The 13,967-nt window shown below is 46.7% G+C and overlaps 1 protein-coding gene across 4 annotated transcripts in view; it reads left to right on the top strand.

Annotated features, from left to right (window-relative positions):
• Positions 1 to 13,967, top strand: part of LOC130284114 (uncharacterized) — an 83,490-nt gene that overhangs the window by 29,086 nt on the left and 40,437 nt on the right. For all 4 annotated transcript variants that reach the window (XM_056534132.1, XM_056534133.1, XM_056534134.1 and 1 more), the window contains one exon: positions 5,681 to 5,977. In XM_056534132.1, coding sequence (XP_056390107.1) covers positions 5,681 to 5,977 — 297 coding nt within the window. The remainder of the gene's footprint in view (positions 1 to 5,680; positions 5,978 to 13,967) is intronic.

Below are 13,967 nucleotides of genomic sequence, written 5' to 3'. Positions count from 1 at the left end.
CGGATCCCCGCAGCAGCGCTGCGGGCAATCCGATCATTCATTCAAATCGCGCACTGCCGCAGATGCCGGGATCTGTATTGATCCCGGCACCTGAGGGGTTAATGACGGACGCCCGCGAGAAGTATTTTAAACTGTTTTTTTTTATAGTGATTTGTCGCAATTTTCTTTATATGTTACTTTTTGCAACAATCAGTTGCACCAACTGGTTTAGAACATTATCACTGATTTGACAGTATAAGTCGTGACATCTGTTGAAATCATTCCTTGGTGTGAAATTCCTCAATTGCAACTTTTTGTTTTGGAGCAATTTTGGGCGCAATCATGCTCATTAAGATTGTAAACTTAAAATGTTTTACGCAATCATTTTTTTAAATTTTTTTTGTAATATGCTTTAGGAACATCTCAAAACAGATTTTTTTTAATATACAATTTTAAACATAAAAAAAAGGACCTGGCTGTGTAAGATTAACCTTTGTGAACCTGGCAAAATTCAAAGGTCAGATTTAACACTTTTCAGCTGCTGCCACACAGCCAAAAAATTTTTGCCTGGAATTCTGGGGCCGGAGTCTGCGCCTTTTGTAGGGCTGCATTTGTGCCAAAATTACAAAACTTGTGTGCGACAATTGATCATTTTGGCGCAACTACGCTCCATTTGGCGCAAAAAACATACATAAAATCACACATTGCGACGCCATTATTGATACATACCCCCCATTGTGCTTTTTATATATGTCTGTGCTTCCATAATGTAGAAAATGCTTTTATTCTCTGGAGTGAAGAGAGACGTTCCCAAGCCTTCTAGCTCTTCCTCCCAGCTTGTCCCTGCTTGATTGACAGACAGCTGGAAGCTGAGCTCTGTTTCCAAGTCTTTTACCTGTGCACAGTTTGTATACTTAGTGCAGCAGATTTTGAAACAAGCATAGGCGTGCGCACGGGGTGTGCCGGGGTACACCCTAATCAAGCCTCAAACTTCACCTCCGTCTTGCCAGGCATTTGTTTCCCTGACGATCCAATCCTCCTACGCTATGCGAGTGATATCGCAGCACATTGTAGGACCCCCTCTTCTTCCTTCTCTTCCTCCTCGCGTCCTACTGCCCCCTGTCATGTGCCCCCTCCCCTACCATCTGACATGCTCCTACTCCAGATCTCCCCTGTACCATGCGCGGCGCGTTCCGTGACGTCACGTGGATGTGGAGTCATGGCAACACAAGGTTGAGGCACGGCCAGGTTACTGTGCAATACCAGCAGCATTACTCTCCGTATCCCGCTCTCCCAGAACGGCTTACGGCAGCCAATATCTGCTAGAGGGGATTTTTTCATTTTTAAATCATCAATTTGTAATCGATTGTGTAATTTATTGGTTATGTAATTATTATTATTATTATTACGATAGTGTGCGCTAGCACTACCATCTTTTTATGGATTCTCCAGTTTGTTAGTCACCCGAATTATTTTATATATATTTTTCTGATTTTTTTTTTCCTCAGCCATGTACTCTAAGGGGGAGATTTATCAAAACCTGTGCAGGGGAAGAGTGGTTCAGTTGCCCATAGCAACCAATCAGATTGCTTCTTTCATTTTCCACAGGCCTCTAAAGAGGCCTGTGGAAAATGAAAGGAGCGATCTGATTGGTTGCTATGGGCAACTGGACCACTCTTCCTCTGCACAGGTTTTGATAAATCTCCCCATAAGAGTTTATTTCTTCTTCCTTCATGCTGCATTTTTATTTCATTTACTCACTCGTTCAGCCTCAGTTAGACCCATCTGTGTCACATATTAAAGGGGCAAATGGCTACTGACCTACTACCTACCTACTGATAGTTTAGATTCAAATACAGATATATATATATATATATATATATATATATACGCACGCACGCGCGCGGCGTGAGTTTGTGCTTTAGGGTGCACACCTTAATGCAACAGACGGCGCACGCCTATGGAAACAGGGCTTGGTGCTGGAAGTTCGTACTGACTGTCATGGTGCTTTGTATACAGTGGTCCCTCAAGTTACAATGTTAATCGGTTCCAGGACGACCATTGTATGTTGAAACCATTGTATGTTGAGACCAGAACTCTGTGGAAACCTGGTAATTGGTTCTAAAGGCACCAAAATGTCATCCAAAAAAATAGGAAAAAGTGAGTATTAAAGAAAAATAAGTAGATAACTAATATAGACAAAGCAAATCCTTATATATAAAAGTAAGAAAGATCCGCTGGGAGCTGTAAATTACTGTCTATGTCAGTGTTTTCCAAGCAGGGTGCCTCCAGCTGTTGCAAAACTACAACTCCCAGCATGCCCAGACAGCCAACGGCTGTCTGGGCATGCTGGGAGTTGTAGTTTTGCAACAGCTGGGGCCACCCTGCTTGGGAAACACTGGTCTATGTAGAGGACAGGAGCTTCTTCAGGGTCCTGTACAGTACACAGTGTCCTAAAAAGTAATGGAGTCGCCCTCACCTGGTATCCAAAGGAGCAGCTAACCATGGTACAGGTAAAGAGTACAGAACATGTAATACATCCCTGTACTGTAAGGGGCGCTACCAGACATCAGTCAGTGCATACACTTCAGTAATACAGGTAAAGAGTACAGAACATGTAATACCTCCCTGTACTGTAGGGGGCGCTACCAGACACCAGTCAGTGCATACACTTCAGTAATACAGGTTAAGAGTACAGAACATGTAATACCTCCCTGTACTGTAGGGGGCGCTACCAGACACCAGTCAGTGCATACGCTTCAGTAATACAGGGGTTTTACCAGTGAATGCTCATTTTGATTGGTCGGTTCTTCCGGCCATTGACACGTTTCACAGATCTGGACTGTCTGTACATTGTATGTTGAGTCTGGTTTCAACTTACGATGGTCCAGAAAAGACCATTGTATGTTGAAACTATTGTATGTTGAGGCCATTGTAAGTTGAGGAATGACTGTATTTTTCCTGCAACTGCTCATCAATACAGCTCTGCTATAAGTGTTAGGGGTATCTGATTACTAGGAACCACTGCTAGAACCCAGGAAAGGCGACTGCTGCCTTGTGACCAGCCGGCGTCACGACACTGAGCCCCAATGGGGACAGGGACCGATGTGAGTGCTGACAATATCTGTATAGTGCTGTGTGATATGTTGGTTCTATATAAATCAATACAATGAATACAATTGTGGTGTCCCGGTACCATATTGCATACCGTACCTTGTATGGTGGTCCCCAAAGTCAGAGATACTACGTTCAGGTAGCGTCCCCCAGGTGGGACAGCCCCTAGTCGCCTCTTCCTAATTTTATGATGTTAATGTGTATATATTTAATAATGTATATATTTAGTATAATGCATAGTAGAGTACTTACCTTGTTAGCGTCGCAGGACCTTCGGTCATGTGACTATGTTAATTCCTCTATGGTATGTTGGAGGACCTTTTGGAGGTCCTTGGGTCACATGTTACCCATAACCCTTTGTAAAGGTGATTGACAGAAGTATTGGACCAATTAGCTTTAGTCCAGCCCCTGCCCATATAAGGGAGCTGTAGCCAATTATCGCTCTCTTGGGTTGCTGCTCTCATGGATGCCGGACTAGCAGGACGGATCTGCGCAACTTTCAAAGACAAGCTAGGCCAGAAAACCTGCCGGCCTCAGCTAAACTAAACCGTGAGCCCTATACTAAATCCCTGCTAAAGCTAGCGTGACTGCTGGACCGAAACTAAATCCCCTAAATCCAGTGTAACAGCGCATATCATCCTAAAGACTCTAAATTGCTTAAGGTCCCAACCTTTGTCAATCTCTAAGAGACTTTGCCTGTATAGAGACTGTTCCGGTTATGAAGTTTGCATAAAAACTTCAGTAAAAGTTCCAACTGTTTTCAGCAAACTCCCCGGTTGTGGACATTCAATTATTCTCTACCTCCCTATCGCTCTTGCACATGTAATAGAAAAAAGGGGAGGGAGAGACAGACGGGGGGTGCAACCTGTGCCGTTATTCTGATGGCAATCGATGCCGTAATGCAAATAGAGCGGTGCTCACCTGGTGGTGTTGTACGCAGAGTACAACACCTTGTAGCGTATGTCACCCAATTGCAGGGTAGAAGACCGGGAGCTGCCGGAGGTAATCCCGTGTTGGAGGTTGTCTCTGACCGGTGCTGGATAGCTTGAGTTGTCCCGTGGAAGCAGCAGAAAAGATCCTCGTAGTGGCGCTCACTCGGTGGTTGCTGGCAGTAGCCGGGAGAGGTATGTAAAGCATCGGTCGGACGACAGGTGGAATAATAAATCAAGGATTTTAATGGAGGGACTACGCGTTACGAGGGGCAAGACCCCCTCTTCTTGGGCCTGATGAAGAGGGGGTCTTGCCCCTCGTAACGCGTAGTCCCTCCATTAAAATCCTTGATTTTTTATTCCACCTGTCCGCTATCGCTTATTGCCGACCGAGGCTTTACATACCTCTCCCGGCTACTGCCAGCAACCACCGAGTGAGCGCCACTACGAGGATCTTTTCTCCTGCTTCCACGGGACAACTCAAGCTCCCTATCGCTCTTGGGAAGGGTGATTGTAGGACAAGCATTACAGAGGAGCCCTCACCCTGGCGTCACGAATAGAAAGCGTTAACCAGACACCCTTTAGTTACCGCACAGCTACACCCCATATACCCTACTCCCCCAGGCTATCACAAAATCTTCTGTTCATGATTATGGAAGCATCTATATATAGCGTGAGCTGTTTTTATCAGCATTCAGAGCTATGCAGTGGTCTTCAACCTGCGGACCTCCAGATGTTGCTAAACTACAACTCCAAGCATGCCTGAACAGCCAACCACTTGTCTGCCTCCTCCAGAGGATCCACACTGATCATGAAAGGTAAATCATGGCTTCCCTTTTGCAAAACTTCAACTCCCAGCATGCCCGGACAGCCGTTGGCTGTCCGGGCATGCTGGGAGTTGTAGTTTTGCAACATCTGGAGGTCCGCAGGTTGGAGACCACTGCTTTACAGCATCCACACAGATCATAGGACCTGTAGCTTGGAGATGGCTAACTAATACCTATGAGGGTCCACTTTCCTGCATAGTTACTGTTTTACTATAAAAAGAGGATACAGCAGTAGGTGTTCGTAACGCTACATCTGAACATACTGATCGCATATTGTCATTTTTGTGCTCCGCTTCAGAATTCCCAGCATCCTCTGTAGAACTAGTGTTGCTCGCGAATATTCGCGATACGAATTTTATTCGCGAATATCGCACTATATATTCTTAATTACGAATATAATGTTGTTTTTTTTTTTTTTTTTTTTACAGTACACATCCCAGTGATCATCCCTCTCTGCTTCCAGCTTGTGTGGTGTAAAGAAGGCTCTAACACTACTGTGTGAGACTGGCGTGCGAATTTTCGCATATGCGAACATTTGCATATGCTAATTTTCGCATATGCGAATTTTCGCTTATGTTATTTTTTGGGGATCTGCAAATTTCCGCATTATCTTATTTTCGCATATGCGAATTTGTCACATATGCAAAAATAAAACGTGAATATTACGAATATGCGAATGTAGCGAATATATGACGAATATTCGTCCGTATATTCGCGAAATATCGCAAATTCGAATATGGCCCCTGCCGCTCAACACTATGTAGGACTAGTGATTGTCTATATATTTTTTTTTTCTGTACATTATAATAGATTTTTCTCTTTTACTCCCAGTGACTCCACAGATGGAAGAGCCAGTGAAGTTGACGCTCGATGACCCAGACACCGTGAAGAGCTCCATGACGTTAACAAAGTTCTACCCATCAGATGTTAAGATTGCCTGGACTAGTAGAGAATATAATGATAAACCAATACCTTCAACCAGAAAACGTATACAGACGGATGAGGAACAGACATTTGATGCTATAAGTGAATGTACAGTCCCCTGGAGATATTTCCTCTCTGGAGTGCGAGTGACCTGGGAGCATCAATCCCTGACATCTCCTCAGCATCGAGATCTCTATATAACAGGTATAAAGTGACCGGTAACCATAAGGTAGAGAACACTGAGGGTCTATTACACAGCTTTATAACACCACTGCGCTATCTATATTCTGTAGGTCAATTTGAGTAGTGGTGGTGGCGGCGGCGGCTGCGGCGGGTCAGGCACCCCCTGGCACCCCCCTTGTGAGCGGCCGCCCCCCCTTCGTATGCCACTGGGGCCGGGGCTAAGGGGCCCCAGCCTAGACGGGGCCCCCCGCTCCGCGGATGCTGCGGGGGCCCCCGCTACGCCACTGGCGCTGACTCCATAAATAGTTACCTCCAGAGATGGATGTTCTGCACCGTGAATAATTTCCTTCAGAGGTTCGATGACACCAACAGAACAACACAATAGGACAAACTCCCTGAACCCTTCTGAACACCCAGACCAGGACTCTATAAAACATTTAACTTGTCTGTGTGACATGCCAAAAGTTTTTTTTTTTTTTTTTTTTTAAAGTGACAGAAATGGTTTAACCCGTTTAACCTCTTGCGTCCCGGTACTTAACTCCTTGGGGAAGGAGGGTTTTCCCGTTTTTGCACTTTCTTTTTCTTCCTCCTTACTTTTTAAAAATCATAACCCTTTCAATTTTGCACCTAACAATCCATATGATGCTTATTTTTTGCGCCATCAATTCTACTCTGTAATGACATCAGTCATTTTACCAAAATTCTACAGCGAAACGGGGGAAAAAAATCATTGGGCGACAAAATGGAAAAAACACCATTTTGTAACTTTTGGGGGCTTCCGTTTCTACGCAGAACATTTTTTGGTATAAATGACACCTTATCATTATTCTGTAGGTCCATACGATTAAAATGATCCCCTACTTATGTAGGTTTGATTTTGTCGCACTTCTGGAAAAAATCATAACTACATGCAGGAAAATGTATACGGTTAAAATTGTCATCTTCTGACCCCTATAACTTTTTTATTTTTCCGTGTATGGGGCGGTATGAGGGCTCATTTTTGTGCCGTGATCTGAAGTTTCTATCGGTACCATTTATGTATTGATTGGACTTTTTGATCACTTTTATTGATTTTTTCATGATATAAAAAGTGACCAAAAATACGCTATTTTGGACTTTGCGGAATTTTTGGGCGCGTACGCCATTGACCGTGCTGTTTAATTAACAATATATTTTTATAATTTGGACATTTCCGCACGTGGCGATATCACATATGTTTATTTTTATTTACAAATTTGATTTACAATTCAAACTTTTATTAAGGAAGGGGTTAAATGATCCAGCTCTGCCATAGTGTTGTATTGAGGGGGCGTGTCAGCCGCAGCCGTGGTCTGTTGGGGCCCCGTACAGGAGATCGCAGGAAGGGACCCAGCGGTCGGACCCCCTGCAATCTGAAACTTAGGATAGGGGATAAGTTGTTCCCCACTGGACATCTCCTTTAAGGTTCTACACCATGCTATATAGGCTTTTTGCCTCCCTCCATTGTTCTCTAGGCCAAAGAGATTGGAGGCAGGTTCCTGAAATGAAAAAAACTAGAACAGATCTCTATCATGGGCTCTGGATCTGCCATAACATACAGAACTTTTAACGCCAAGTTACCACGTTCCTAACAGAAATGAGATGTCATGGAAGGTCTTTTCATATCGGGGCCATTGTGGGAGAGAGGGATGTGAGTTTCACCCATTTACCACCCTTAGCACATGTGATTCCAGGAATAAATCTGCCTCTTACAAATGAAATCCCAATGATTTATGACTTGTGTACATGTTTGCTACTTTCCTTATCAATTACCCATTTGGGTTTGCAATGTGACTTTTAACTATTCTACTTACTTGAAAAATGAATAACATGTTTAGGAGGAAAAAGATGCATAGTTAAAGGGGTACTCCGGTGAAAACCTTTTTTCTTTTAAATCAACTGGTGGCAGAAAGTTAAAAATATTTGTAAATTACTTCTATTAAAAAAAATCTTAATCCTTCCAGTACTTATTAGCTGCTAAATGCTACAGAGGAAATTCCTTTCTTTTTGGAACACTAATGACATCACGAGCACAGTGCTCACTACTGACATCTCTGTCCATTTTAGCAACCATGCATAGCAGATGCATAGCAGATGTATGCTAAGGGCAGCATGGTGGCTCAGTAGTTAGCACTGCTGCCTTGCAGTGCTGGGGACTTGGGTTCAAATCCCACTAAGGACAACAATAAATAAAGTGTTATTATTATTATTATAATAACGTCAGCAGAGAGCACTGTGCTCGTGATGTCATCAGAGAATATTCCAAAAAGAAAAGAATTTCCTCTGTACTATTCAGTAGCTAATAAGTACAGGAAGGATAAAAAAATATTTAATAGAAGTAATTTACAAATATGTTTAACTTTCTGCCACCAGTTGATTTAAAAGGAAAAAGGTTTTCACCGGAGTACCCCTTTAAGTTAGTTAATTAATGTCACAATCTCAATTGTAGAGCCCTATATATAAGAATGCATTTAGCAGTTGAGGTGTATTAAATAACGTTTGTCATGTCATAGAGATGGTCATTGGTCAGGGTCTGAGACTGAGACCAATATCTAGAAAAAGTGGGGAGAAGCATGCGCTGCGCAACATATCTGAGACAGTCTCATCATGATATGTTTAAGTGACAGGGCCACTGTCACGATGCCGGCTGGCAGGTAGTGGATCCTCTGTGCCAGAGAGGGATTGGCGTGGACCGTGCTAGTGGATCGGTTCTAAGTCACTACTGGTTTTCACCAGAGCCCGCCGCAAAGCGGGATGGTCTTGCTGCGGCGGTAGTGACCAGGTCGTATCCACTAGCAACGGCTCAACCTCTCTGACTGCTGAAGATAGGCGCGGTACAAGGGAGTAGACAGAAGCAAGGTCGGACATAGCAGAAGGTCGGGGCAGGCAGCAAGGATCGTAGTCGGGGGCAACGGCAGGAGGTCTGGAACACAGGCTAGGAACACACAAGGAAACGCTTTCACTGGCACAATGGCAACAAGATCCGGCGAGGGAGTGAAGGGGAAGTGAGGTAAAAATAGGGAGTGCACAGGTGAACACACTAATTGGAACCACTGCGCCAATCAGCGGCGCAGTGGCCCTTTAAATCGCAGAGACCCGGCGCGCGCGCGCCCTAGGGAGCGGGGCCGCGCGCGCCGGGACAGGACAGACGGAGAGCGAGTCAGGTACGGGGGCCGGGATGCGCATCGCGAGCGGGCGCTACCCGCATCGCGAATCGCATCCCGGCTGGAGACGGTATCGCAGCGCACCGGGTCAGTGGAGCTGCCCGGAGCGCTGCGGTAGCGAGAGAGAAGCGAGCGCTCCGGGGAGGAGCGGGGACCCGGAGCGCTCGGCGTAACAGTACCCCCCCCCCTTGGGTCTCCCCCTCTTCTTAGAGCCTGAGAACCTGAGGAGCAGACTTTTGTCTAGGATGTTGTCCTCAGGTTCCCAGGATCTCTCTTCAGGTCCACAGCCCTCCCAATCCACCAAAAAGAACCTTTTTCCTCTGACCGTCTTGGAGGCCAGTATCTCTTTCACTGAGAAGACGTCAGAAGAACCGGAGACAGGAGTGGGAGAAACTAATTTGGGAGAGAAACGGTTGATGATGAGTGGTTTAAGAAGAGAGACATGAAAGGCATTAGGAATACGGAGAGAAGGAGGAAGAAGAAGTTTGTAAGAGACAGGATTAATTTGGCACAAGACTTTGAAAGGACCAAGATAGCGTGGACCCAGTTTGTAACTGGGGACACGAAAGCGGACATATTTAGCGGAGAGCCATACCTTTTCTCCGGGAGCAAAAATGGGGGGAGCTCTTCTTTTCTTATCGGCAAACTTTTTCATGCGAGATGAAGCCTGTAAAAGAGAATCTTGGGTCTCTTTCCATATGGTGGAAAGATCACGAGTCACTTCATCTACAGCGGGCAAACCAGAGGGCAAGGGAGTAGGGAGGGGGGGAAGAGGGTGACGGCCGTACACCACGAAAAATGGGGATTTGGAGGAAGATTCAGAGACTCTAAAGTTATACGAGAATTCGGCCCAAGGTAGAAGATCTGCCCAATCATCCTGGCGGGAGGAAACAAAATGTCGTAAATAATCACCCAAGACCTGGTTAATTCTTTCTACTTGTCCATTGGATTGAGGATGATATGCAGAAGAAAAGTTTAATTTAATCTTGAGTTGTTTACAGAGAGCCCTCCAGAATTTTGACACGAATTGGACGCCTCTATCCGAGACTATCTGTGTGGGCAACCCGTGAAGACGAAAAATGTGTACAAAAAATTGTTTAGCCAACTGAGGCGCTGAAGGAAGACCAGGAAGAGGGATGAAATGTGCCATCTTGGAGAATCGATCAACGACCACCCAAACAACAGTGTTGCCACGGGATGGGGGTAGGTCTGTAATAAAATCCATACCAATCAGAGACCAAGGCTGTTCGGGGACAGGCAGAGGATGAAGAAAACCAGCGGGCTTCTGGCGAGGAGTCTTATCCCGGGCACAGACAGTGCAGGCTCGCACAAAGTCCACGACATCCGTCTCCAGAGTCGGCCACCAATAGAAGCGAGAGATGAGTTGCACAGATTTCTTGATGCCTGCATGACCTGCGAGATGGGAGGAGTGACCCCATTTGAGGATTCCGAGGCGTTGGCGTGGAGAGACGAAGGTCTTTCCTGGAGGAGTTTGCCTGATGGAGGCTGGAGAAGTGGAAATCAGGCAGTCAGGAGGAATGATGTGTTGCGGAGAGAGTTCAACTTCCGAGGCATCCGAGGAACGAGAGAGAGCATCGGCCCTAATGTTCTTATCGGCAGGCCGAAAGTGAATTTCAAAATTAAATCGGGCAAAGAACAGAGACCACCTGGCCTGGCGAGGATTCAGCCGTTGGGCAGACTGGAGATAGGAGAGGTTCTTGTGATCGGTGTAAATAATAACTGGAAATCTTGATCCCTCCAGCAGATGCCTCCATTCCTCAAGTGCTAATTTAATGGCTAGAAGCTCTCGATCCCCGATGGAGTAGTTCCTCTCCGCCGGAGAGAAGGTCCTAGAAAAAAAACCACAAGTAACAGCATGCCCAGAAGAATTTTTTTGTAGAAGGACCACTCCAGCTCCTACAGAGGAGGCATCAACCTCCAATAGGAAGGGTTTAGATGGGTCAGGTCTGGAGAGCACGGGAGCCGAAGAAAAGGCAGACTTGAGCCGTTTAAAGGCGTCTTCCGCTTGAGGAGGCCAAGACTTGGGATTGGCATTTTTTTTGGTTAAAGCCACGATAGGGGCCACAACGGTAGAAAAATGTGGAATAAATTGCCTGTAATAATTGGCGAACCCCAAAAAACGTTGGATAGCACGGAGTCCGGAGGGGCGTGGCCAATCTAAGACGGCAGAGAGTTTGTCTGGATCCATTTGTAGTCCCTGGCCAGAGACCAAGTATCCTAGGAAAGGAAGAGATTGGCATTCAAACAGACATTTCTCTATCTTGGCATAAAGTTGATTGTCACGAAGTCTCTGAAGAACCATACGGACATGCTGGCGGTGTTCTTCTAGATTGGCAGAAAAAATCAGGATATCGTCCAGATATACAACACAGGAGTATAAGAGATCACGAAAAATTTCATTAACAAAGTCTTGGAAGACGGCAGGGGCGTTGCACAGGCCAAAGGGCATGACCAGATACTCAAAGTGTCCATCTCTAGTGTTAAATGCCGTTTTCCATTCATCCCCCTCTCTGATGCGGATGAGATTATAAGCACCTCTTAAGTCCAGTTTGGTAAAGATGTGGGCACCTTGGAGGCGATCAAAGAGTTCAGAGATGAGGGGTAGGGGGTAGCGGTTCTTTACCGTGATTTTATTAAGACCGCGGTAGTCAATGCAAGGACGTAGAGAGCCATCTTTTTTGGACACAAAGAAAAATCCGGCTCCGGCAGGAGAGGAGGATTTACGGATAAAGCCTTTTTTTAAATTTTCCTGGATGTACTCCGACATAGCAAGAGTCTCTGGGGCGGACAGAGGATAGATTCTGCCCCGGGGTGGAGTAGTGCCCGGGAGGAGGTCAATAGGACAATCATAAGGCCTGTGAGGAGGTAGAGTCTCAGCTTGTTTTTTGCAAAAAACATCCGCAAAGTCCATATAGGCCTTAGGGAGACCGGTTACAGGGGGAACCACAGAGTCACGGCAAGGGGTACTGGGAACCGGTTTTAGGCAGTCCTTGAAACAAGAGGGCCCCCAACTCTTGATCTCCCCAGTGGACCAATCCAGGGTTGGGGAATGGAGTTGAAGCCAGGGTAGTCCAAGGAGGATTTCGGAAGTGCAATTGGGGAGGACCAAAAATTCAATCTTCTCGTGATGAGGTCCGATGCACATTAGAAGGGGCTCCGTGCGGAAACGTATGGTACAGTCCAATCTTTCATTGTTTACACAATTGATGTAGAGGGGTCTGGCGAGACTGGTCACTGGGATGTTGAACTTGTTGACGAGAGAGGCCAAAATAAAATTTCCTGCAGATCCGGAATCCAAGAAGGCCATAGTAGAGAAGGAGAAGGCAGAGGCAGATATCCGCACAGGCACAGTAAGACGTGGAGAAGCAGAGTAGACATCAAGGACTGTCTCACCTTTGTGCGGAGTCAGCGTATGTCTTTCCAGGCGGGGAGGACGGATAGGACAATCCTTCAGGAAGTGTTCGGTACTGGCACAGTACAGGCAGAGATTCTCCATGCAGCGTCGTGTCCTCTCTTGAGGTGTCAGGCGAGACCGGTCGACCTGCATAGCCTCCACGGCGGGAGGCACAGGAACGGATTGCAGGGGACCAGAGGAGAGAGGAGCCGGGGAGAAAAAACGCCTTGTGCGAACAAAGTCCATATCCTGGCGGAGCTCCTGACGCCTTTCGGAAAAACGCATGTCAATGCGAGTGGCAAGATGGATGAGTTCATGTAGGTTAGCAGGGATTTCTCGTGCGGCCAGAACATCTTTAATGTTGCTGGATAGGCCTTTTTTAAAGGTCGCGCAGAGGGCCTCATTATTCCAGGATAATTCTGAAGCAAGAGTACGGAATTGTACGGCGTACTCGCCAACGGAAGAATTACCCTGGACCAGGTTCAACAGGGCAGTCTCAGCAGAAGAGGCTCGGGCAGGTTCCTCAAAGACACTTCGAATTTCCGAGAAGAAGGAGTCTACAGAGGCAGTGACGGGGTCATTGCGGTCCCAGAGCGGTGTGGCCCATGACAGAGCTTTTCCAGACAGAAGGCTGACTACGAAAGCCACCTTAGACCTTTCAGTAGGAAACTGGTCCGACATCATCTCCAAGTGCAGGGAACATTGGGAAAGAAAGCCACGGCAGAATTTAGAGTCCCCATCAAATTTATCCGGCAAGGATAGTCGTAGACCAGAAGCGGCCACTCGCTGCGGAGGTGGTGCAGGAGCTGGCGGAGGAGATGATTGCTGAAGCTGTGGTAGTAGCTGCTGTAGCATCACGGTCAGTTGAGACAGCTGGTGGCCTTGTTGCGCTATCTGTTGTGACTGCTGGGCGACCACCGTGGTGAGGTCGGCGACAACTGGCAGAGGAACTTCAGCGGGATCCATGGCCGGATCTACTGTCACGATGCCGGCTGGCAGGTAGTGGATCCTCTGTGCCAGAGAGGGATTGGCGTGGACCGTGCTAGTGGATCGGTTCTAAGTCACTACTGGTTTTCACCAGAGCCCGCCGCAAAGCGGGATGGTCTTGCTGCGGCGGTAGTGACCAGGTCGTATCCACTAGCAACGGCTCAACCTCTCTGACTGCTGAAGATAGGCGCGGTACAAGGGAGTAGACAGAAGCAAGGTCGGACGTAGCAGAAGGTCGGGGCAGGCAGCAAGGATCGTAGTCGGGGGCAACGGCAGGAGGTCTGGAACACAGGCTAGGAACACACAAGGAAACGCTTTCACTGGCACAATGGCAACAAGATCCGGCGAGGGAGTGAAGGGGAAGTGAGGTAAAAATAGGGAGTGCACAGGTGAACACACTAATTGGAACCACTGCGCCAATCAGCGG

The sequence above is a fragment of the Hyla sarda genome, chromosome 8, assembly GCF_029499605.1.
Source record: "Hyla sarda isolate aHylSar1 chromosome 8, aHylSar1.hap1, whole genome shotgun sequence".
Lineage (NCBI taxonomy): Eukaryota > Metazoa > Chordata > Amphibia > Anura > Hylidae > Hyla > Hyla sarda.
Note: the sequence above shows the minus strand (reverse complement) of the source record. Positions and strands in the feature narration are given on the sequence as shown.